General features: G+C 40.5%; 1 protein-coding gene across 7 annotated transcripts in view; it reads left to right on the forward strand.

Annotated features, from left to right (window-relative positions):
• LOC133443756 (complement C3-like) overlaps nt 1-25,875 on the forward strand; it is a 68,916-nt gene extending 43,041 nt beyond the window's left edge. For 4 of the 7 annotated variants that reach the window (XM_061720990.1, XM_061720966.1, XM_061720954.1 and 1 more), the window contains 19 exons: nt 17-223; nt 335-410; nt 589-748; nt 857-952; nt 1,234-1,384; nt 1,595-1,680; nt 3,133-3,210; nt 4,605-4,760; nt 6,540-6,602; nt 7,238-7,319; nt 7,462-7,510; nt 8,137-8,227; nt 8,338-8,427; nt 9,944-10,046; nt 10,516-10,605; nt 20,897-20,989; nt 21,134-21,217; nt 21,538-21,676; nt 25,501-25,875. In XM_061720990.1, coding sequence (XP_061576974.1) covers nt 17-223; nt 335-410; nt 589-748; nt 857-952; nt 1,234-1,384; nt 1,595-1,680; nt 3,133-3,210; nt 4,605-4,760; nt 6,540-6,602; nt 7,238-7,319; nt 7,462-7,510; nt 8,137-8,227; nt 8,338-8,427; nt 9,944-10,046; nt 10,516-10,605; nt 20,897-20,989; nt 21,134-21,217; nt 21,538-21,676; nt 25,501-25,642 — 2,036 coding nt within the window. In that variant the 3' untranslated portion in view covers nt 25,643-25,875. Of the gene's footprint in view, nt 1-16; nt 224-334; nt 411-588; nt 749-856; nt 953-1,233; nt 1,385-1,594; nt 1,681-3,132; nt 3,211-4,604; nt 4,761-6,539; nt 6,603-7,237; nt 7,320-7,461; nt 7,511-8,136; nt 8,228-8,337; nt 8,428-9,943; nt 10,047-10,515; nt 10,606-11,297; nt 11,770-11,832; nt 11,936-12,408; nt 13,151-13,299; nt 13,519-13,988; nt 14,211-15,930; nt 17,989-20,896; nt 20,990-21,133; nt 21,218-21,537; nt 21,677-25,500 lie in introns of those variants that run through there. The other 3 variants (XR_009782689.1, XR_009782688.1, XM_061720976.1) reach the window with 3 other exon arrangements.
• Nucleotides 25,876-26,553: the final 678 nt, after the last annotated feature.

Consider the following 26,553-nt stretch of genomic DNA (forward strand, 5'->3'; position numbering starts at 1 on the left):
GTCTTCGTCCACCCAGGAGGAGAGCAGTTGAGTTCCTTGTTTGAGAATGTCATTAGTGGGGACTTCATGGGTGCTCTTATAGAGCAGCCCTCAGGATGTGGAGAGCAGAACATTGCTGCTATGACCCTGCCTGTCATGGCAACCATTTATTTGGACAAGACCAACCAATGGGGAACCGTTGGTGTGGAGAAGCGCAGCATAGCTATACAACACATCAAAACTGGTAGGATTCTACCGACGGCTTTATGAATATGTATACCGCATTTGTTTGGCAGTTTAAATCAACTGGGGAAAAAGAAAAGAAAATCTTTGTTTTTATTTCTATTTTATCCAGGCTATATGAATGAGCTTAGCTTCCGTAAAAGTGATGGATCTTTTGCTATATTTAAAAGAAAACAAAGCAGCACATGGTGAGGCATGTAAACATACATTCACTTGTACCTAAATGTTCATTATTTAAAACTAAGTAATGAAAAATTGTGAATATACTGTATATGTAAAAGAAAAATAACCCCGCAAAAGGTAAAATGATCTCCTTTGTTGTCTCTGTTTCTCCTTGATGTCCTGTACTCTCCTCTTCACTGCAAGGCTGACTGCCTATGTCACCAAAGTGTTGGCACTGGCCTATAACCTGATTTTAGTGCAACAGAATGTGATCTGTGACGCCGTCAAGTTTCTCATTCTAAACACACAGCAACCGGATGGCTCGTTTATGGAAATTGGAGACGTATATGATAAAACCATGATTGTGAGTGAAGTAATTTCAGTAACACTAATACCTAAATCATATCCCAAAAAAGATCGAAGGAAAAACTGCTTTGTTTATATGTGTATATATGTGTGTATTGTTGTGTAGGGAGATGTGTTGGGTGTGGATTCAGATGCTTCCATGACTGCTTTCTGTCTGATGGCCATACAGCAGTCACTCACGATATGTTCTACTACTGTTAATGTAAGTAACCCATTTATATAAAGTGCTTTCTGAAATGTACGCTTTTTTATGACATTTGAAATTAATGGAAGTTTTTAATTAATAAAAGTTGAAAATGCTTTTTTCTTTTACATATTTACACATTTTCTCTTCATTCATAGTCTCTGTCACTGTTTTAGACTACAATAGAAGTATTTAGAAAGACCTTTACTTTGAGTTTTTGACTAATTTGCTCGTTAGATGTCTTTACAAATTTAATGTTAGTTGTATCCTATAATGAGCTGATTTTGCCCTCTGAACAGATCATGGCAAACAGCATACAGAGAGCAGTAACCTACCTGGAGCTGCGTCTGCCCAGCCTCACCAACCCTTATGCTGTTGCCTTGACGTCATGCGCGCTGGCCGATGAAAGCAAACTGAACGAGGAAATTCTCTTTAATTTTGCTTCCCCAGGTCTTCTAACATAATACTCCTAAATCAAATAATTGTCAATTTACTTATCATATACAGTACAGACTAAAAGTTTGGACACACCTTCTCATTCAAACAAATGGGGAAGTGTGTCCAAACTTTTGGTCCGTACTGTATGAACATGGGAATGTTGGAGCTAATAAAAGGAGATTAAACAAGAACAGTATATTAATGGGAAGTTGTCTTCCACAGACCAACAACACTGGCCGGTACCTATGGGAAAAGTTTACACTCTGGAGGCCACAGCGTATGCTCTTCTTGCACTCATCAAGGCCAATGTAAGAGTATTACACTTAAACTGACATACAGAATCACCATGAGAAGTTCATTATTAGGGCCCGAGCACTTACAGTGCAAAGGCCCTATTGTATCTGTAGGAATTTTTCTTTCTTTCTTTTTCTTCTTTATTTTTCCGACGAAAGGAGTGCCTTTTTGCCCCCTTAAACGTGGCCCAAAAGTCACCAAATTTTGCATGCAAGCCCGGCCTGGCGAAAAATTTGATATTTAATGGTTTGCATTAATGGGCATGGCAAAATGGCTCAACAGCGCCCCCTAGAAAACTTTGTGGCTCAAGCCCCACAATACGGTTTGACGTACATGCACGAAAATCGTTACACACCTGTATCATAACCTTTTTTTTATGACCAACTTTTTATTGATTTTCAAAGTAATTTTAGCCCATGCGAGGTAGGATAACAATGAAGAAAAAAAAAATATTGTACTCACATGCATTGAGAGAAGAGATTTTGTACTTGCAGGATCACAATCTATTTGTTGCTCCACTGAACATCTGCAGTGGTTACACACACACACACACACACACACACACACACACACACACACACACACACACACACACACACACACACACACACACACACACGTACGTTATATTTTACCCTATTCTCCTCTTTCACCTCCTGGCAGCTCCAGACCTATCATCCTTCTACCGATATATTCGTCATGAGTCTCACCACCATCTTATATATAGTCTATATGTGTATAGTCTGCCTGTCACTTTTCTCCACCTATTACAAACTGCTTGCACATGCTTCTTCACGTCTTTTCCACAATCTCTGTTGCTTGGACTCTTGACCCTAAGTACTTAAAAATCATCCACCTTCTTTATCTCTGCTCACTGTAGCCTTACCATTCCTGTTGGGTCCCTCTCATTCACACACATGTATTCTGTCTTTCTGGGGCTATCAATTCTCTCCTTTTCCAGGGTATACCTCCACCCCCCAGATTTCCTTCACCCCCTCTATGCTCTCTCTACAGATCACAATGTAATCTGTAAACATTAGTCCATGGAGATTCCTGTCTAACCTTACCTGTCAATCTGTGCATCACCATAGCAAACAAGAAGGGGCCCAGAGCCAACATTGATCCAGTCCCACCTCCACCTTGAACTCCACTGTCGCACCAACAGCACATCTCAGCACCCTCGTACAGTTCTAATGCATGTCATGCACCAATCTAATATACTTCTCTGCCGCTATAGACTTCCTTATATATAGTATATATATATATACACTGTGTGTGTTATATATGTGTGTGTGCGTGTGTGTGTGTGTATACTATATATATATATATATATATATATATATATATATATATATATATATATATATATATATGTGAGTTATGTTAACCTATTTGCCTTCTATAAGTGTCTACGTAATACTAATATTTTAAGATCTTTCTTTTCCTTTTCTTGCCTGACATTAAAGGCTTTTCTCAAGGCTGAACCAGTTGCAAAATGGTTCGGCAAACAGAGGAGGGTGAGAGGTGCCTATGAGTCAACACAGGTAATATATTTTGCCGGTGAAAACAGTTTTGTATTACTTTTTTTTTATTAGGGCCCGAGCACTTACAGTGCGAAGGCCCTATTGTATCTGTAGGAATTCTTCCTTTCTTTCTTCTTTCTTTTTCCGACGAAAGGAGGGCCTTTTTGCCCCCCTAAACGTGCCCCAAAAGTTTTGGGGCATTTTGCACGCAAGCCAGGGCTGGCGAAAGATTTTATATTTAATGGTTTGCATTAATGGGCGTGGCAAAATGGTTCAACAGCGCCCCCTAGAAAACTTTGTGCCTCAAGCCCCACAATACGGTTTGACGTACATGCACGGAAATCGTTACACACCTGTATCATGTCGCAACTTAAAGAAAAGTCTCTTGGCGCCATGGCCGAAACCGAACAGGAAGTCAGCCATTTTGAATGAATCGTGTAATTTTGCCGCAATTTATGCCATTCCTTCGGCCACTTCTTAGCCTGAACCGTTACATGCACCCAGGTGTGTTATACATCAAAATGTGCGTCTCCATCCTGCGACGATGCGCATTACTTTTCTCAGTCAAAAGCGTTTATGGCGACGATAGACGCCAAAAAGCGCGCCCCCCTTCATCTGGTATGCCCATATCAAAATTTCCTGACATTTTTCTAGTTATTCTTTATTCTTCTGACGAAATGAGTGTCACGTCTGGGGGTAAGGTGTGGACCCAAACGCAGGAGAGCAGGAGGCAGGAAGCAGGAGTTCAATGAAAAAAGGGTTTATTAACAAAAAAAAAACAAACTAAAGCGCTGCAGAGCAGGATCACAGGCTGAACAAAAACAGGAATCCAAAAAACCAGGGGAAACATGGAGGGAACAAACAGTACGGTCCGACAGGGAACAAGGGAATGACAAGACCAGATATACACAGGGGATAACAGCGCTCCCCTAGAAAACTTTGTGCCTCAAGCCCCACAATACGGTTTGACGTACATGCACAAAAATCGGTACACACCTGTATCATGTCGCGACTTAAAGAAAAGTCTATTGGCGCCATGGCCGAAACCGAACAGGAAGTCGGCCATTTTGAATTAATCGTGTAATGTTTGCTCAATTTATGCCATTCTTTCGGCAGTTAATAATAATTCTCGATATCTGTTAGTTCCTACTTTCTGCCATAACTTTTGAATGGTTTGATATAGAGAGTCGTGGGTGGTGTCATCCGCTAAATGTCCAGGCCTGAAGACATCTACATGCAAGTCATACAAGCGCTTCCACTGCAGCACGCCTGAACGTGCACAAGGATGCGAGGGCCCATTCATCGCTGCTTGCAGCTTTAATTATTACCGTTACTTTTTGGAACAGATTTTTTGTTTTTGTTTTGAATGCATATTGTTTCAAGTTACATTGGTTAAACTGCATCTTCCTCTCCAGGCTACTATAATGGTGTACCAGGCTGTAGCAGAGTATTGGACCAATGTGAAAGAGCCACCATACAATCTAAACGTGGATGTCATGATAGCAGGGAGGTCTCTGATTGACAAGTATAACTTAAATAAGGAAAACTTCCAAGCTGTCATAACATCCAAGGTGAGAACATGTGTAAATGCAGAGTACATAAATACAACTGTGTTAATCAGTTGTTTTAGTACGACTTTTTACTTTGAGCAATTACCCACTCACACCGGACTTTTTGTCTTCATTGGCAAACAATAAATTACTTAGCAGCATGTTTTTCATATTTATCAGTTCCGTCTCTCTTTAGCTGATTAGCTTTAACTAATCCTGGAAATCCTAGTATTTTAAGTGAAAGTAACATAACTGATATCTAAAAAATGAAACAATGAAAAAGGACGAATTGAAAATTAAAATAGTCATTTGGAAAAAGAGCAATAAATTATCAAGCAGGTACTTCAAATCTAATCTATTTTGTGGCTATGTAATAATGAAATGGAGCCACAGTTTATTCCATTTTATATAAATTATATAAAGTGTAAGGGCAGCACGGTGGCTTAGTGGTTAGCAGGGTCTTTCTGTGTGGAGTTTGCATGTTCTCCCCGTGCTTGCGTGGGTTTCCTCCGGGTACTCCGGTTTCCTCCCACAGTCCAAAAACATGCATGCTAGGTTAATTGGTGATTCTAAATTGCCCGTAGGTGTGAGTGTGTCTGGTTGTTTGTCTGTATATGTGACCCTGCAATGGACTGGCGACCTGTCCAGGGTGTAACCCCTGCCTCTCGCCTGAAAATAGCTGGGACAGGCTCTAGCAGACCCCCGTGACCCTGCAAAGGATAAAGCGGGTATAGATAATGGATGGATGGATGGATATATAAAGTGTTTTTATGAAGAGTAGTATTCAAGCAATGGGGTGCATTTATTAATATTTAATTCAATCCTTGTTGTTTTTTTTCTTCTAAGCACAAGGTAGCAAAGTATGTGGAGAGCTCAGATAATATGTTGCCAGATGGGCTCAAACTCGGTTCTGTGGTCCAACCCTTTTGAAAATATCATTGTTTTGAAACATAACTTTTAAAAGAATTTACCGAATTAAAAAAAGGCATAAATAAACATGTAGGCATGTGAAAAATTATTGAGAAGCTGCCATGTTTTACGTAATTAATGATTCTGGACTTATTTACAGTGTTTTTACAATGTCCACTATTATATACATGGAAAATTTCATGTTGAAAGTGAAATATTATGGGTTGTTTTAAACTACAGAAAACTAGATACAGTAAATCATTAAACTGGCATTTTAAATAAATTAAGTAACTATTGTTTTTCTTTTTACAGTTTTCATCTACATTCACTACATGCATTCCAAGATGGCTCTGTTGGCATCGATCTTGAATAAAAACACTGAATTAAACTTAATTTAGATGTTAAAATTAATGTAGTCTTTCAGTTTTCTTTCATTTTTAAAAAAATATTCTTATTTCTTTTAAGCCATCTGTTTTGAAGTTTTTTAGATAACTTCAGTAAATTAATTTAAGCAAATGTCTGTGGTATGACTATGGTTAAAATAAAACCTGGAATTTTTACAGCGCCAGTAAAACCATATAATATTGAGACTGGGTGGTTGGATTAACATAATAAAGCCAACCAATAAAGCCAACACTTCATGAGAAGTTGTACAATGAAAATACTATAAAAAGACACTAAAGAAAAAAAAAACAGACCCTAGAGACAGCAGAAACTTCAAGAGGAAGATTTACTAAAATGGGCAAGTGAGTGTGTTCACCAATGGGAGTATTCTGTTTTCTGTGTTTGATTTTCGGTTACAATATTTTTTTCTGGTTTTCTGATTATTCTGGGTTTTTTTTTTTCTTCTACCTACTATTTACCCATATAATCATATAATAATCTCAACAGTTTGAAGACATAAACAAGAATATAACTGTGACTGCCGTAGGAACAGGAGAAGCAATATTCAATGTAAGTAAAACTTTATTTACATTTACTTTACCAGTTTTGTTTGAAGTAAAAAAAAAAAAAAAAAAAAATATGTGTGAAGAGAACAGTTTTATTGAGTTAGCAAGATAAAAAGGAGTTCATGGCCTTGTTTTTAACTGTTGTCTGTTTTTTCATAAATATATTAACCCTCTACTTACCGGCCACTTCTCAAATGACACGTGGCCCCTGTACCGGGGGCTCTGGCAATCTATCCAGTTTTATGGAAGCAGAGGCTGTGAACTTTCCTTCTTTTGTATATTAGACTTAGTTTACATGACATTTGTAGTAAATTTGTACAGATTTATGACAAGATTGGAGCAACTGAGAGAGATGCATCCTTTTACACTTTTTGTACCTCTAGGGACCCTATCCACATCATCACTGACAGGGATGTCAGTAGCCTGACATTTTTTAGTCTTTTCCGATCTCAAGAAAAATGCTACTCTAAGAATGTATAACTATTCCATTTGTGTTCATAATAATATTTATTTTAATCTTTTTTACATTAAGGATTATTATATGTGAGATTATCAGCCCTTTTGCTAAAAGCGCGTGTGTGTGTGTGTGTGTGTGTGTGTGTGTGTGTGTGTGTGTGTGTGTGTGTGTGTGTGTGACAGATGGTGTCATTGTATTACATGATGCCTAAAACACAGGAGAGTGACTGTGAGATGTTCAACCTGACCGTGCAGTTCTTCCCAGGTAATTTGTTCTCTTTTCTACATTTCCAATGCTGATGGTTATAGTGATAATTGACATTCTTGTATGAATCCAATATTCCTCAATGTTGCATTTAAAAAACAAAATAAGATTAACAAATACACTAATATTTTTGCTTCTGCAGAGAAAAATAATGAAAGTGAAAGAATCTACAAACTGAAAATCGATGTTTTGTAAGTACCATCGACAGTTTATGTGTAACCAGACTTATAAATATGTCACTAACTTTTTAATTTAAGCAATCCTTTAAGGTTTGGAGGAAAATGTTGGGCTCATAGTTTGCTAAAACTGGCAAAAGTGTATCTGTGATTGTTGTGGCGATCTGCAGAGACGTGCGTCTGCGAGCGGTTGCGCGTGCATGTGTATGCGCGGGTCCGAGCGAGGCGCCGTAGCTCAGCGCAACAGGTGAGCGCAATTGGATTGATAACAGCTCGTGCCAGAGACAATGAGATGACACGAGTTGTTCATGGCGTGCTGACTGCTGACGGCAACAGAAAGGCAAAATTATACAGAAATCACTAGGGATCACTAGAGAAAACGCATGGGGAAGAGGAAATAAGAGCAAAGAGGCTACCGGTTTTCCACCTAACTAACTGACTAACTAATTAACTGACAAACTGGTCAATAAAAAAAACTTAAGCAAGTGAAATCCTGAGTCTGGTCCAAATCCTCTCCTTTTCAAGTGTGGGAAACCCATGCCGTTGGAGATACACCTGACAGTGATTCATAAATAAAAGTTGATGACTACGCTTTGTTTAAAAACCTTGCTTTATGATCTATCATTTTGCTCTGGTTACAGGTTTAAGAATGAGGACCGCAATGCATCTACATCAGTCCTGGAAATTGGTTTACCAACTGGCTTCACTTTCAACAAAAATGATCTAGACTCTGTAAGAACTGCATTAAAATAAATAATTTATTAGATCATCCTATCTTAACACAGATCATATTTGTACCAACGATTAATTTAAATAACTTTTTAAACTCTTTGTGTGAATAGTTATCCAGTGGACATGCCTCTCTCATTTCACACTATGAGACAAACAAAGCTCTTTCAGATAAAGGCTCCCTCATAATTTACATGAGAAAGGTAAGCTTTTCTTGGTGACTATCTCAACTTCAAGTGCAGTCTTCGTATTCTTGTGTTTTTCTTGATCTTTTTTGTTTGTCCTTGTGTTATGAATTGTTTCCTCTTTTATTTTGAAAATCTGTCTTTGTGCGTTTAATTCAAGTACTAACTATCTAAGAGCAGAAATAAACACATTTACAGCCTGGTTCTCTTTTGGTGTGGATCATTTAATTTCACACCCGTGAGAACTCTGAGGGGATTAATTGTTATGCACCACACCAAGAGGATGTATATAAAGTAGTGCTGTCAGGCGATTAAAAAAATGAATCTAATTAATTACAGGATTTATAATTAATTAATCTAATTAATCGCATTTTAATCTCATATCTGCTAAAGGTCCCCAAATAAAGAATTCGCAAAATTGCAGTGCATGACTAATCAATTGAATACACTAAGAAGGGAAGATTTGAAATCCACATTTTTATTGGTGAAGTGTGTTTCATAAATGAAATTCAAAAGAAAAAGCTCAAGCACATCAGCAAACCAATTAGGCCAGGTGCATTATTCAAAAATGCAATACAAGTACAGTTAAATAAATAAAATTCAGAAATAAAATAAGGCTGAGTCTCAAATAGGCACTTAAGCGGACTCTCAATTCAAAATTAAAACTAAAGCTGACTCAATAGGCGGTTTGAGGCCGAGTGCGACACAGCAGGGATGAGAATCAGCACCTCCAAAACCGAGGCCATGGTTCTCCATCGGAAAAGGGTGGCGTGCCTTCTCCGGGTGGGTGGAGAAGTCCTGCCTCAGGTGGAGGAGTTCAAGTATCTCGGGATCTTGTTCAATAGTGAGGGAACAATGGAGCGTGAGATTGACAAACGGATCGGTGCAGCGTCCGCAGTTATGCGGTCGATGTACCGGACCGTCGTGGTGAAAAGGGAGCTGAGTCGAAAGGCGAAGCTCTTGATTTACCGGTCAATCTACGCCCCTACCCTCACCTATGGTCATGAACTTTGGGTAGTGACCGAAAGGACAAGATCGCGGATACAAGCGGCCGAGATGAGTTTCCTCCGCAGGGTGGCTGGACGCTCCCTTAGAGATAGGGTGAGGAGTTCGGTCACCCGGGAGGAGCTCGGAGTCGAGCCGCTGCTCCTTCACATTGAGAGGAGTCAGCTGAGGTGGCTTGGGCATCTGTACCGGATCCTCCTGGACGCCTCCCTAGGGAGGTGTTCCAGGCATGGGGCCCCGGGTTTTCCCGGGAAAGACCCAGGACACGCTGGAGAGACTATGTCTCTCGGCTGGCCTGGGAACGCCTCGGACTCCCCTCGGAAGAGCTGGAGGAAGTGTCTGGGGTGAAGGAAGTCTGGGCATCTGAACATTGCTCTTGACAGGAAACATATTTTGCTGTCCAGATAAAAAAAAAAAACATCTTGTCAATACATGATCCCTTAAACTGAGTTTTAGAGAGATTTTTCCTCAAAAAATAAGGAAAAAAATCCACGACATTCACCACACACCCGTGATGTCATCTATGCAGGTTTCCAACAAACACCCAGAGGAGATCTCTTTCAGGATCCGGCAGCAGCTAAGAGTGCGTATCTTGCAACCAGCTGCTGTGTCAGTCTATGAATACAACAACAGTAAGTCTCTTTAATGTAGTTTATTCATCATTAGGAAGCAGGCAAACATATTCCCTGTTCCCAAAATCAGAGTATTTTCTAATCTTTGGGTTTAATTAAGGAGCACATTTAAAGGTGTATGCTTAATTCAAGAACCTTCTTTTTGTTTTTCTTGTTTACAATTCTCTTTACATTCCAGTAAAAGAGAATAAAATAATTGCTTAAGCACTCTTTAATCTAGACTCCAGCCACGGGGCTAGTATACAGTACCTGTAAATGTGCAATTTACAGTTACAGTTGTGATTTACACTTGTCTTCCGGTTACCGCATATATAAATCATACTAACAGCTCAGAGTGATCTTATTTTTATTCTTTTAAAATATTTTTAAAAGGTTATGAGCCAAAAGCAAACAAATGATTTCATGACTTAATGACTTTAATGTTTTTGTTTGTTTTTTCAACCTTAAGACTCTTTTTTTTCCCACACAGGGAAACATTGTGTGAAATTTTATCATCCTGAAAGGCACAGTGGAGAACTATTGACATTTTGCAAAGAAAATGAATGTATCTGTGCTGAAGGTAAAGGGATTTCTATAATCTGTCATAAGCATATGGTAGGGATATGACACTACTAAAATTGTACATATCAGCATTTGTTTGTACTTTCTACATGGTACAAAATTCACCTGAAAATTTCAAAATGGACTATAAAATGCTAGAAATCAAAAACATTAAATGGAAAAATCCCTTGAAAAGATTGCCAAATCAGCCGCTGCATTTGCTTTAAAGGTTGGAAACTGGTTGAAACTTGGCTGTAGGTGTGGACTGACCAGAAGGATCCAACGGCATGACACCAGTATTGAGTTTTCTCAAGTAGCCTACTTTTGATATATGTGGTGTATTTTAAAGTATTATTACTACAGAAGTATTCCAAAAAGGGAAATGATGCAGCACAATTAGTTCTCATGAGTGACACTTGATGGGGGAACCATAGTTAACTGGATTTGAAGAATCACAGGGAAGAGCGAAACTCTGCATAACAAGCAAAAAGAAGCATAAATAGGGTTTGCATTAAAGAAAAATAAAGCATAAAAATAAAGCTGCAAGCAGCGATGAACGGGCGGAAGGGGCGGGGCAAATGCAGCATCATCAAATGCGCTGCAAATAGAGAATTGATGCAAAGCACAAAACGATATAAAACAAGAAACTATCTTCAAAAGAAAAACGCGTCATAACTGGTCACTACAACTGGAAGTGCTCCAAACCTGCAGGGGGCGCTCTCGGCGTAACAGCTGAATGGACAGACACACGGGATGTAGAGAGAGACCGAACAGCTGACTGAACCACAGTGTTTACATCCATGGTTTAAACATACAGCGGGAACGGTAATGTGATTTTTATCTGACTATATTTATATACAATGTTTATATCACTGTACAACGCTGTACATTACGAGACGTTTCTTTATTATATTTTACACCAGGCGATACAAGGCTGCACATAATATTAATAAGATAAGATCATGATTAGAGATTGACATAAAGCACCTGTTAACGTTACATATAGTACATTAAAAAGTCCTCTTATGACAGTCTTCCATAACATACAGCATTGCACATTACATGTTATGCTTGTTAATGACAGCAGTTAATTTGTAAGCAGTTATGAATGATGTCCATTGTGTGTGTATATCAAGAGGTAGTGAAGAGTAGCTATTAATACTCATCTCAGTAATGTTAACGTTACTTATCATGTTTTTCATTTTTAGTTTTTCTAGATTATACTGATCTATCTTCTTTTTTCCAGGCTACTATGTTTTGCCCTTACTGTAGACAACATCTGGGAACAATTCACATGTTCTGTGGCTCATGTGGCTCTAATGTGCAATTTTTGGCAGAGGCAGACAACAGTAAGTGGACTCATATCCAGTTTGTTAATAACATTGATGTAGTTCACATCACGTTCTTACGTAAAATGCATTTATTTGACTTTTAACAAAAAAGTTAAAGTTACAGTGCTTGGTGATATAGTTCAGGGGTCACCAATCCTGGTCCTCGAGGGCCGGTGTCCCTGCAGGTTTTAGATGTTTCCCTGCTTCATTGCACCATGATACAAGTGACTGTGTCATTAACAGAATTGTGCAGCCCTGGATGACAAGCTGATGACGATGATTAATTAGAATCAGGTGTGTTAAAGCAGGGAAACATCTAAAACATGCAGGACACCGGCCCTCGAGGACCAGGGTTGGTGACCCCTGATATAGTTAATCAAATCTTGAGGTTATCAACTGTGTGTCATTGAGGTGCAGATAGTGAGTTTCACTGCCATAGGGTAGAAAATGTGCATTTATGTTCTGTTGTGTGTTCTCCACCGTCCATCCAGGGCCAGCATCAGATATTCCCACAAAAGAAGATCTAATACAAAGATATTTTGCTCATGGCTACAGCAATGCAGAAATTTTGGATTTTTTGGCTTCAAAACACAATGTTCATATGAGCCTTCGCTCCCTGAAGAGGAAGCTGAATAGTTTGTCTTTATCCAGGCAAAAATACTATTCTCCTCTTGCCACCGTTCGTGCTGCCATACAGGAAGAGTAAAAGGGTCCAGGTCAACACTATGGCTACCGTTCAATGTGGCAGACACTGCGCCTAAAGTACTCTCTGACTGTTAAGAGGGATGATGTTATGGCCCTGATGAGAGAACTTGATCCACAAGGAATTCAACTTTGTGCAAGCAGAAAATTTGTAAAAAGAGTTTACAGTTCTGATGGACTCAATTATGTCTGGCACGTGGATGGATATGATAAGTTAAAGCTGTACGGTTTTGGAATAAGTGGCTGCATAGATGGATACTCTCGAAAAGTACTGTGGTTGAAATGTGGAGCAAGCAACAATGACCCAGTGGTCATTGCCCAGAATTATCTGAACTGTCTGTCAGAATGTGGAATCATTCCAATGCGACTACGCACTGACTGTGGTACTGAAAATGGCACAATGGTGGCAATTCATTGTACCTTACGATCATCTCACACTGACGACTATGCTGGGGCTGCCAGTCATTTGTACGGCTCCTCAACGGCAAATCAAAGGATCGAAAGCTGGTGGTCATATTTTCGCAAACACAGGTGTCATTATTATATGTATTTTTTTCTTTACAAGCTAGAAACATATTTTTCAAATTATATTTATCATTAAATTGCAACATTTTAGATTGAATCACAATCCAAAAACATAACATGAAATGCATCACTCTAATTCCAGTTTGTGTATTCAGGTCGCAATTTTGGATGGACCTTCTGAACGATCTGAGAGAGAGAAATCTCTTCAATAATAGTCGTGTGCACACATGTCTCCTGCGATATGTGTTTATGGATGTGCTACAAAGTGACTTTGATGAATGCGGAGAAAAGTGGAGCACTCATACAATCAGACCTGTTAAACAGTCTCGTTGTCCATCTGGTAAACCAGAGGTCATGTACAAACTACCTCACAGGTTAGTTTTCAGTGTTTAACTTTTTATCTTCCCTGAAATTGACCATCTGTTAATGTTTCTTTGCTTTTCTATTGTTTCTTTGCCTTTTGTTGTTTCTTTGCTTTTCTATTCTCTTTTTGGTTTTCTGGAGGTTGGTAGCCAAAAATAGAAAGTTGGTACTATAGGATAGGCTTTTATAAGCAGTTTGCTTCTGCCTATGCCTTTTCAGTTATTGTTCAACACATTTTTTGGTTTTGTATGAAAAGTTAATGCTGTGTACAATGTTTATTTGGTGTTGTTTTGTGTTGCAATGACTGAATAAACTTAATTCATTCAAATAACATTATAAAACACAACAACAATGAACATCATCAAAAGATGTGAAAAAGTCTTGCACTAACATAATACTAGAAAAGGTAATAGTCTTAGTTTCAGCTCGGTAGTTCAAACAACACATAACACTAATACTATGAATATATTTTCACTCCCAGGTTTGGTGGAACTGACTGTGGGTTTCCAGTTTCACTGGAGGAACTGCGGCCATTTGAGAGTGAGCCAACACACAGTCCATGTGGAGATCGCCATCTCCAGTCACACTTTGAGGATCTACAGAGACAAAGTGGTCTAATGCAGCCAATGACCTGGGAGACCTGTGTGGAACTCTATATCACATTGAAGAACATGGCTGATTTGTAACAGAACTGAAAATACAGGTAATAACTGTTGAACTTTAGACACTAAGGGCCCGATTTACTAAGATCCTAAATAAAGAGTACTAAATTGCGTGTGCACTGAAAAAGTTTGCGCGTGCAGTTGTTGCGTGGTTTGCGGGTGATCAACTAAGATTGCGTGCGCAATTGATAACAGGTGCAAACCGCAGTATTTAAATGAGGTGTTGCGCGTCTTATGTTTGCGCCATGGAGAGTGGATGGAATGCACAGTCACAAGTCACAAGCGCAAAATGAAATTGAACGAGTTGGAGTTAGAGATATTAGTGGAAGAGGCAAATAAATACATTCATGAACTACAGCAAAGAAATTTAAACATTACCAAAAGAAACGCAATATCGGAGAAAACCTGCGATAGAATAAATGCAGTTGGTAACACAAAAAACAGAAAAACGTCTGGTTTTTCATATTTCAATTTTAGGCACAGATCAAAAATACGAAATAGAAAAACGGGCCACAGGACCGAATTTGATTTTAATATTGAATTGGCCGGGTTTGCGTGACCCGGCGGTGCTCAGCATGATCTGAGGAGAAAAAGACAATTCAGACACAGAGCTGGAAAGCGCTTTGATTCATCTATTTATGAGTTAAGTTTTTATTCAGATGTCCACAGTATATTGCAAATATTATATATTATATAGCAAACACTGACAGTAAATGTGTGACAGACGGGACCATCATATGGCCGAAAGAAGAGAAGTGTTCAGAACAGCGCACAGCGCACACTACAGGCTGATTTATGGTTCCGCGTCACACCAACGCAGAACCGACGGCGTAGGCTAAACGCGGCGACGCACCCTGCCCGCGACCCTACGCGTCGGCTACGCCGTCGATTTAACGCGGAACCATAATTCAGGCGAAGCTGCAGTCTCTGCGCTAATCCTGACACAGCGGGACGGAGCAGATTTGGTCATGATGTTTAACCTGTGTTTTGTGATTAATAAGCACGGGTTTTAATTAAATGTAATTTACGAAGGATGATTTCACGTTCAATAAGATAAATAATCAATAAAATACAAAGTTTTGGCACAAAGGCTTGGCCTGCTTGTGGGCGAGTGGAGGGGGGCACAATAAAATAAGGTGGCAAAGATATAAGGCGAAGAACTAAAGAAAAAGTGGCCTTTAATAAAACTTGTGCAACCATTTTTAAAATAGCATGCAGCAGAATAAAGACTCTCTCTCTGCGTATTCTTTGATTTTGGATGTCGCCTCCTTGCCACAATAACGGCAGCAGCAGATTAGCACCTTCCTTTCGAACGTATTAAATACAGACGCAATCACAATACGCGCAATTACTTTCAGGCTTGGTAAATCTAATTGCGCGTGGTAAATGGAGCAATTTGCATCTTCCCCTCCCAGTATTTAGCGCGTTCTGGCGGGTACGCCCCATATTGATTATTCATCAGGGCAAAAGTACTAACTGAATTGCGTGTGCAATTTTGCGCATTTCAGAGACGCAGTCCTCTTTGCACGCTGTTAGTAGATCAGCTGGCACTTTGGTTTGCGGGTGCTGTCAAGTTTGCACACGTTTTAACACACGCAAACCTTTAGTAAATCGGGCCCTAAATGTCCACCTAACAGTCTGTTATACAATAAAAAAAATGAGTACAGTCCAAAACCAGGTGAATTTTGTATTCCAAAGTCCATGTCCTTTCGAAACTCTTCATAAGTCATTGACAGTGAAATTTCCATTGTGTTTGCACAGGTTCTGCTGCATGGGAAGCGAGACACCCTTTGAAACAACAGCTTTGGTCTTGGGTTAATCCCAGATTAGGAACTGAGTCCTGTGGCGAGGATGTCAGGGAGGGAAAGTCCTGTGTGTTTATCTGAAAAAAAAAAAGTTATAAAAATGTGTTTTATTAAACCTGTCATTCATAAAAGATGAGAGAAATGGGAACAATGGTATGAAATGCTACTGTAATAAACCTTCTGTATCGAGGAGATAGTCTCTCCAGAATGCTAGTACTCTGGTTTCCTCTTGGCGTCTTGTGGTGCCTTGTTCACTGAGTTGAACCTCGAAAAGGTTATCTAGTGTTGTGGATGTCAGCTGTTCCACACTTGAGCACATAAATGCCTTGAATATGGATGCATGCTGCTCCAAAGCATGAATCACATTAAGTGCTGAAAGCCCATCCTTGAACCTACAAAATATTCATAGAGAAAAAACACAATAAAATGCTTAGAAAATGCTTAGCAGTATCAGAGAAGACTGGTAACATTTAAGAGCTAACCGTTTGGCAAATTGGCCTATTGCTATAATCCCTATAGTCATATGAGTGGGTACCTTCTACTATCAGTGCCTGTTATGGCAATAGGTCAATTTGCCAAAATGTTGAACTATCGCTTTAACATGTATGCACTTACCACAGCGTCAGAGAGATCATTTTCCACAGATGGCAAGTTCACATGGACAACACTGTCATCTTCACTTGAAGACTGTCCAGTATAACCTTTGAAAAAATGCATTTAGACAGAAATTACTATAATGTTTTGAGTAATTGGCAGAATGTATCTTCCACAGCAAAGATAAGATATAGTGATAAGATAAGATATAGATAGATATAAGATAAGTGGAAAGACTGAAAATCAAACCATGAATGAAATATGAAATGGAACACTTACAACTGGCTTCAAAATCCTCTGAAGTGCAAATGTATAGTGTTATCTTCTGGTAGGCCTTCCCTATTGCCTCCTTGTACTTCCTGGCAGTGAAAGGTTCATCCGTTCCTGGGAACTTTATCACTTGTCTGCCATCAGGGTACAACAAAACATGGACAGCATCCTGCATGTCCTGGTTAAAATCCATTTGTTTTTTTAACAGCAGCAGCCAATAGCTGCTCTGATGACCAGTGAGGCTGAATGTCAAGAGGGAGTGACTTCCCTCTTACAGGTTTTAGGGAGTCACCTGTCAACCTCATGACTCCAACATAAATCTGCAAAATAACAAATAACATAGTAAATAAAATGGAAATTGATATAACATGACAAATCGATATGATAGGTCACTTGACAAGGTGTGGGTCTACACTGACGGCTAAATCTATGCAACAACCTATGTAATGTTAATTGTTCATACCTTCACTGGTTTCTGTTTCTTTTCGCACTGAGAGGCCTGACGTTTCTTTGAAAAGAAAGACTTTCTCTCCCTTTCTTTAACTGCCCTAAACTTCAAAAATGTCTCTACGCTTGAGTTTCCCTCTGAAAAAAAAACCACACAGGAATTACATATTGATTCAATGCTCTTATTGAGTTTACATTTAATTTTGTTCCTATAAAATTACTTTCTGCAGGATGTTTTCGTACTCCTTAAATGCCAGTTACTGAACTTGGATAGTGATAGAGAGAAGTGATTTTGTATATAGAAGAACACGATCTGGACCTTTCAAGCCCCCTTCTAATCATTTTATGTTACAAAATCATGAATCTGTTTACCTGCACTGGTGCTACGTTGTGCAGCATCAACTTGTGCACGAGTGGCAGGTGTCTCATCATTGACATGCTTTAAAAAAGCCACATACACAGCAAAAGGCAGGACATCTGCAAAAGGAAAAAAAGGACAGGGTTTATGTTATGGAAGACTGTGACAAGAGGGCTTTTTAATGTACTATTATAACGGGTGCTTTATATCAATATGTGTATTATGTGCAGCCTTGTATCGTCTGGTGTAACGTTAAAATATAATAAAGAAACGTCTCATAATGTACAGCGTTGTACAGTGATATAAACATCGTATATAAATATAGTCAGATAAAAATCACATTACCGTTCCCGCTGTATGTTTAAACCATGGATGTAAACACTGCTGGTCAGTCAGCTGTTCGGTCTCTCTCTACATCCCGTGTGTCTGTCCATTGAGCGGTTACGCCGAGAGCGCCTCCTGCAGGTTTGGAGCACTTCCAGTTGTAGTGACCAGTTATGAAGCGTTTTTCTTTTGAAGATGGTTTCTTGTTTTATATCGTTTTGTGCTTTGCATCGTTTCTCTAATTGCAGCGCATTTGATAATGCTGCATTTGTCTTTGTTTTTTGCAGCACGTTTTTTCATTTGCACCACGTTCCTTTTTTTGTACCTCGTTTAGACTTGTGTTTGAGTTTGTGAATTTGAGTCGTTTCTGTATTTGAAGCCGTTTTCCTTAACTGAGACGCATTAGGCTGTTGCAGTGTGTTTGGCCCTTGTCGGCCACCGTACGTCTCCTCCTCCTCTTCCTCAGAAGAACTAAAGCCAGGGCTTTTCTTTGAAGCAGGGACAGATGCATTTTGCAAACCGAGCTGTAGCTACTGTACGTCCAAACGAGTGGGAAAACGGCGCCAGACTGGAAAAACTTTTTTTTGGTCGCCAAGCAACTTGCAACAAATATGTACGCGATGCGCGCAGGCACGCGCTGCTCTGCACCGGCTCTGCGTCGAGTCTGCGCCCACACCGGCGGTGTGCGCGGCACAAACCGAGTTCTAGGTGAAAGCCGCTTTACGCCGTCTTGCGCCCACTTGCGCCATTTGCCGCCACTCAAACTCGGCGGCGTGCGCCCTGTTGCGCGCAGCCGACCTTGCGCAGCGGCAGCACATACACAATGAATGGGAAAGCCAGCGGCTGCTGCCGCTTTGCGCCCTCTATGTGAAAACCGCTTAAGCCATTGACAGACTTATCTGATGGCCTGGGCTGCTGCCTCCATGCTCCAAACTGAAGGGGATTTGTTGGATAGATGAGTGGCAGTGTAACAGAGTTAATGATTCCACTTGCCATTACTAGCTGTCTGGTTATTATTTATGAGTTTTAGTAGTGTCATTGTATGTTTACTGTTTTATTTTGTTACTTTTACTGTAATAAGTGTCATTGATATTTACGACGGATATGTACGTACTTGAACGCCTCACCACAAGCATCATAATTGCAGACTGAGACCCGACACGAGGCGTCTCCATCACCTCCCGAGCGTGAGGCGTTCAAGTACGTACTTCTCCGTCGTAAATATCAATGACGTCTCTTATTACAGTAAAAGTAACAAAATAAAACAGTAAACATACAATGACACTGCTGAAAATCATAAATAATAACCAGACAGCTAGTAATGGCAAGTGGAATCATTGACTTCGTTACAGCAGGAAAGATGTACATGTGCAAATCGGTGTCTGTTTTCGGCACTTGTCTTACTTCAACATTTTAATTATATCCATATTTATTTTCCAACAGTGCAAGAATCTTTCTTGCTAGTTCCCAAACAGAGTTGCCTTCTTGTTAAAGGGAACCCTGCATATTAAGACATGTAGGTCTTAAAAGATAAATGTTGGTATCAATTATAACAATGTGATATAAAAAACCTTGTTGATGTCTTCGTTTTTATAAAATTTGAAAATATAATTTAACATGTAGGTCGCCATTGTTTTTTACGTTCTGGGTAGTACGTCACACGGTGGCACCTGCTAACCCCCGTCCACTGTTCTGACACCCAGAAACAGATGAAAACACAGCTAAACAGGTGATGGCGCACCAGAAACACAGATGAAAACACAGCTGAACATTAAGGTGCGGGCGCACCTACAAAAAAGTAAAATAAAATAAAAAAAAAGTGCAGCCCCATACAGCATGAACTATAAAAACACCATAAAACTCAGATAGACTAACAGACCACACGTTTCAACTAGCAGATAACCGATGCTACAATAAAAACCCCAGCCAGATCTGGCGTCATTAAATTAAATAAAGATGTTCTTGCCTATTTGAAGCGAAGTCTGCGCCTCCCGTTTCGTCAAAGTCCCGGGCCAGTCCCCTCAGCGTCGGGTCTGTCATCACCCAGCACCGAGGCCGGTTTTAGGGGGGAGAGGGGGGGGCTATGCCCACTCAAACGTGCATATTGCCCACCGGCGTCTCCATCCCGGCGGCGGCAGCGAGAGCGGAGAGCGGCGAGCGGGTGGCGGAGCGCTGCGGGCTGTGGAGCCCCGGCTACGCGGGCTACAGCGTAGCCTACGCAGGCTACGGCGTAGCCTACGCCGTCTACGCAGGAGCCTAATGCACTGGTAAGATGCGCACAACATTGATAATTTTTGCAGATCTCCCGTGCATCACAGAACTTTGATCCAGTTTGCCTGAACCGAGGCGTCTTATGGGCTCCCTCGTCAGCCTCCACGGCCGGGAGAGAGCTGCTCAACTATGTTTTAGATACCTGTCCCAGTTAAACTAATGGGGCTTATCTTCCCAGAGCCACCGTCGTACGTCATCGCCCCCAGAATACATTGCGCAGGTAAAACATGGCGCCTCCCGCAGGTCAAAATATGTAATAAACATTGTAGATTTTTAAAGCAATTAGATTATTTTATGTGTTTCTAACAACATATTTTAGTATAAGAGAACAATTGTGGCTAATTAGGGACTACATGTCTTAATATGCAGGGTTCCCTTTAATACCATCGTAAACATCTGTATCATCTCTACAGTCTCGTTAAAGAGTTCCATCTCTGCACTTGAGGGAGAAATTTATGTACATATTATCCCGAGGCTGCTGATTTTAAAAACTGGCCGATATGTAGCCCAAAATATTGCTGCTGTATTTTCTGTTTGTAATTTTTATCTTTTATAAAGGCACAGAGAAAGAAATATGTGGGAGGTTTAAACCACGATAGAACCAAGTACTTGGTGTACACACAAACACACTCATTAACATAATTCTCTTTATTTTCAGAGAGTTGTAGTAGGCAGAGAAAGCAGAACATCAGCAATGACGAACGCACTGAAAAGGCTTGTGAATCTACCCCTACGAACAAAATTGAGTTTGGTAAGAGTTCTTTTTTTCCCCCTGGGGTAATTTTTTGAGTTGGAGTGTGATTTGTATTATATAAGAGGTTTTGACTAGGGTTTTAGTTAGGCTTTACGACATGAACTGACTTTTCAGTTCATGTGTCAAATTGTGTCCTAACAGTTTACAAAGTGAGGGTTGAAGATTTTGAGGATGGCTTGGCGGCTGATATGTACAAAATGCAGATATTGAAAACATTTAAAGAAGGTAGGTACAATCTACCCTTTTTTTTATAGTTTGGGATATAAATCTTTATAAACCACTATAGTGTATTATTACTTAAGCAGCACACATGGTCAGTGAGAAATCTTTGCATTTATCTTATTTTAGCCGACAAACCTTTCCATTTTTGTAATAGGCTATACACACTAATGTAAAAGACATTCAAATATAATTTTTCTAGAGTTAAATCCAATAAGAAAATCTACACATAGTTTCATGAATTATGTGTTTAAGTAAACAATAATAGTTATATTCGTAAGCTCTTGTGCTGTTCATACTGTCATTAAAATGCTTTTTTTTTGCAGGAAGTTTGGACATCGGTACACAAGGCAAACCTCGCACATTCCTCAGTTTTCAGCACTGCAGAGAAGCTCTAGATCTAAGAACTGGCAAAACCTACCTGATCATGGGTCCATCCTCAGATATTTACTCAGAAGGCAGCTTGTAAGTATGTTCTGGCTGTGTAAAACAAACAGAAAAAGGCCCAACATTTAGTTTGTGCCCTTTTCCGAATCACAACTACTTGGTCCAGACTTGGTCCTCGCCTCAAGACCTGGGGCCTCATTTATAAAAGAGTGTGTAGGATCCATACTAAAAGTGCACGTAAACCCAAAAGCCGAAAATGGCAGGCGCAAAAAAAATAAAAAATAAAACCCTGTGCACGCACACTTGGACGCAATGTTCGCTTTATAAATCACAGTCCAGCTGGAAGGTTGCGCAGGTGAATTCGCCTCATATCCCGCCCTCTACACGCCCTCTTCATACCATAAATGGGCAATGCAAAGTCATTCATGACTGTATTTGCATATGAATGAGCCTGCTGAGCATGCGCAGCGGCTTCCTGCAGCCTGTTTGTGCTGCGTGTCAGGATGAATGAGACGTGCCGAGCCACCGTGCCACTAAATTTCACAGAGACCGAGATCGAGATGTTGTGGATTAGGTGGAGGCCAGGAAAAAGACATTATTTGGTGGTCACAGTAAAACTATAAATAGTATAAAATAAAGCGAGTGAAAATAAAACGCCGTGAGGCGCAAGGGCGCAATTTCCATTGGGGACAGGGGGGGCACGTCCCCCCCACTTTTCAAAATCATGTTTTTGTCCCCCCCACTTTTTACGGTAGGCTCAGACTGTAATTGCAAATCATCAAGACACCCTGTGCGAAGGCGATGCGAGGACGGAACGGCAGCCCCGCTCCCCCTCCTCCCTCCTACCCTCCCCTCTCCCCTCAGTGCTGCTCAAGGCTGATTTATGGTTCCGCGTTAAATCGACGCAGAGCATACGGCGTAGGTTACGCGGCGACGCGCACCGTACAGTGCGCGTCGCCGCATAACCTACAGCGTAGGCTCTGCGTCGTTTTAACGCGGAACCATAATTTAGGCTTACGCGCACGCGTAAAGGTTTCACGCGCGCGTAAAACTCATTATATATATATATATATATATATATATATATATATATATATATATATATATATATGTATATATATAAAAAATCTGAGTCCCTTTAGGGGCTCCGTAGAGTGGCCCGGCACTTGTTCTGTCCTCAGTCACTCTACAGTTGTCGCGGTGGGTGACGAGGAGGTTCCCGGCACGGCGCCCGGCAAGGCGCCCAGCACGGCAGCTGCAGCAGCAACTGAGGACACGATCAGCGCTATTATATTCTGATATGTGATGACATTAAAAGTATGAATCTGGCTTCATTTCACCACCTCACCGCCTGCGTCGCCAGTTCCCCATATCTTACGACTGTTCCTACGGGAGGGTCTGGGTTGGCGTAGGGATACGCACATTTTTCGGTTAGTTTTTTCTTTTTAAATCCCAACCTTTGTGTAGAAGGTGGCTTGCGCATCTTTCAAGCCCTGTTTTGTGCACAAGCGAGCTTTATAAATGAGGCCCCAGTACAGTTGGGGCCAAATCCACAAAAGGATTGCGCGGCTTTTGCGGCCGCTAAACCGGTGCAAATGAGACAAAAAGAGAGCGTCTAATTCACAAAGCACCCGCAAAGGGCGAATTGCACCACAAACTGCGCTGCCAAGCAAATAGTGGCAGTCTGCGCCGGTGCCATTTGCATGCATGCAAATTAGGTAATATTCATACATTCGGCACAAAATTGCCCCCTTTCTATGCAAATAAGCCTCATTGCAAAAAGCGCCTAATTCACAAAGGCCAGAGCTATTTGCCACACGCAAAAATAGTGGAGCAAATACCGTGTTTCAGAAGCGTGTATTAAACTGCGCGCAAACTCCTCACTCCCACTCTGTCTCTGTTTCTCTCTCTCTTCAATGTCATTCAAGCCTGTGTGATACTGAATGATATTAAGGGTGAAATCTACAGTCAGACATGACTGTACACAATCAGATCTAGTGAGGTTGTGGACTTATCGGATTTAAAAATAAAAGTAACAGGACGGAGTTCAGGATTCATCCATACATAAGGGGCTGCTTTATTACAAACAATTCCACCATATAAACATATAAATCTAGAATGTGTGTGTTTAACAGCTGACCTGTAGGTGTGTGTAGCAAAACAAAGAACATGAATTACCATTAGATCCTGATCTGATCCCGATCCAGTGTTAATGAAGTTACTGGTGCTGTGCCTTGTGCGTAAATGCGCACAGCCTCTTAACATTTGACATTTCATTAGCTTGTGTCATACAGACACTGAGGTCTTTTGATGTGTGTGTGGAGATGATGGCTATGTTCTACCACACGATGGTGGCCAGTGCACTCTTTTTTGCTGCTTTGTGTTGGGGAGGCAGCCTTGCAATCAAAAACACCAGGCGACTGAACAAACTGGTCAAAAAAGCGGTCTCAGTGTTGGGCAGGAGTCTGGACCCGCTAAGATCTGTGGTGGAGAGGGGCAAACTCAACAAACTGAGTGCTATAATGGACAATAGCAGACACCCTCTCCACAGCCTCCAGGAGCAACAGAGGGGCAGCAGCTGCAGCGGTCGGGTCCACAGCCTCCGCTCACTGCGCACGGAGCGGTTCAGGAGATCCTTGCGTCCCCGCAGCAATAAGACTGTTTAACTCGTCCTGAACTCAATTTCACACACTCACCTCTGCCACAACTGGACTATATTTTAGTTTTCACTTTACACGATATTTGTTTAAAAACCTTATATGTTTATTTTAATATTATGAATGTGCTTTTATTGTCTGAATGGAAGTGTGGTTGATTTTTGTTTATGTTTTGATGAGCTGCTGGACGGTTGAATTTCCCTTTGGGGATGAATAAGGATCTATCTATCTATCTATCTATCTATCTATCTATCTATCTATCTATCTATCTATCTATCTATCTATCTATCTATCTATCTATCTATCTATCTATCTATCTATCTATCTATCTATCTATCTATCTATCTATCTGCCTGCGAAATACTAGAAGTACAAATACATGAAAGTTGAGGCTTGTGCTCTCTGCAGTTTTCATTATGGACCAATCTGTGTGCTGAAATACGGAGAACACTGGAAACAGCTCCGCTCACTCAGACAAGTGCAAATTGCACTCAGCCGCAAAACTTTATGGGCGTGTTTGCTCCGGTATATCATTAGAGCAAAATCCTTTGTGAATAGGACCTTAAAGCAGGGCAAATTGCAGGCGCTAATGCAGCGCAATTCACAGCGCTATTTGCGGGCACAATCTGTTCTTTGTGGATTTACCCCTTGGTCTTTACACTGCTTTTCGGATGAGTAGTCACCAAACTCTTTTAACTGTAGCACCTGACACAGCGAGCTGGTCTACAGGTAGTTGACTCAATAAACAAAACCTAATGTGATGCAAGTCGAAGTTATATTATTATTTGGGTCATTCCCCATCTGTTAAGGCTAAAGTTGCAGCATTTACTCATCGTGCATTCTATCAAGTTGTGGCCAGTGTTCTGGGGTCCTGTCCACCTTGCCTGTCGGTATGCAGTGCCTCTGACTGTATGCTTCAACAAGGTGAGGGAAGTTCTCACCGGTCCTGGGAAGGAAGTTCTCTGCAGACCACATTCTTTGTCAATATGGTCCTGTCTGACCTGAGGCAGGGTTTCAAACATTCATCAGTTCTTTGTTTGAATGACATTCTTGTTTGCACCTGGAAAATTAATTTAAAGGCCAAGAAACTTACTTTTCTGCATGTGTAATGGAAATAAGAGCTCGAGATTTAAACTTTTTTTCTTATTGTGATCCACTCTGATCTAGTAGTACTAGTTATATACTGTATGTTGTAAACAATAAAATATCTGGTTACATACTGCATTTTTCTATTGCTGTGCCCAGATACCAGTACATGCTTGGTGAAAACTCTTGGATTGAGTACTGGCCCACACCTGAGGAATGTCGGACTGAGGAATACCAAGATACTTGTAGTGGCATCGACAAGGCTGTCCAGCATTATGAGACCTTTGGATGCCATCTGTAGAGAAGCAAAAAAACAGAACATAATAAATTTGTATTTATCATTTTCTATGTAATCAATATCGGGGATAAAAATGTATTTCCAGCTTGATTTCAGAACAGAGAATGTTCCTTCCCCTGACTACTGTAAGCTCCTACAATGACTGTTTGTGATGATTTAATACTCTGATCGACTCAAATGTTGTACTACAGAAACAAAATTGACCATTGGAAACTAATAAACCTGAATCAAATTAAGTCAAATTTGACTTCAATTTATCAGAAAACACAAATGTAGGAAGTAAACCCTTTTTGAAATACAAGACATTTAACATTAATGGCTTCATCAAGCCTTCATCGATTATGTTAGTTAATGTTTTTTACCAACAACAGTGACGGAGACACCCACAGATTTACAATAAGGAATGCGGCCTGAAACGTGTTTGTGTGAGTGCGAGATGTTGTTTAGAATGAAAGTGTACAGAAAGAAAGTCTGGAGTCACTCATACAACAACATTTTCCAACACCCTGCAAACGAAAGACAGAAAGACATCCATTAATGACCTGCTATTGGATATATCTTATATCTGATTAAAGGAGTGAACAATCACACTTTTCTGATGTTTTGTCCATTGGCGACACTGGTGATGCAGTGAAGTCCAGAATATGAGGAAACGTGACGTCAACAATAAGTTCACGACCACACGTGAAGGACACGACAGTCCCCACATCACCAAATAAATTACACAAGAGTGGAACTGCAACAATTTCACAATCAACCACATGATCTGAACATACAACTAAAGGCAGGAGCTCAACGATGGAACCCACAAATCCCAACGGCAGCCCTGGCTCCGTTAGAGGAACCTGCTGATGGCAGGATCAGTAGCGAGTCTTCATGGACCAGACTGATCTGCTGGTCCAGGACTAAGACTG

This window comes from Cololabis saira, chromosome 1 (genome assembly GCF_033807715.1).
Source record: "Cololabis saira isolate AMF1-May2022 chromosome 1, fColSai1.1, whole genome shotgun sequence".
Classification (NCBI taxonomy): domain Eukaryota; kingdom Metazoa; phylum Chordata; class Actinopteri; order Beloniformes; family Belonidae; genus Cololabis; species Cololabis saira.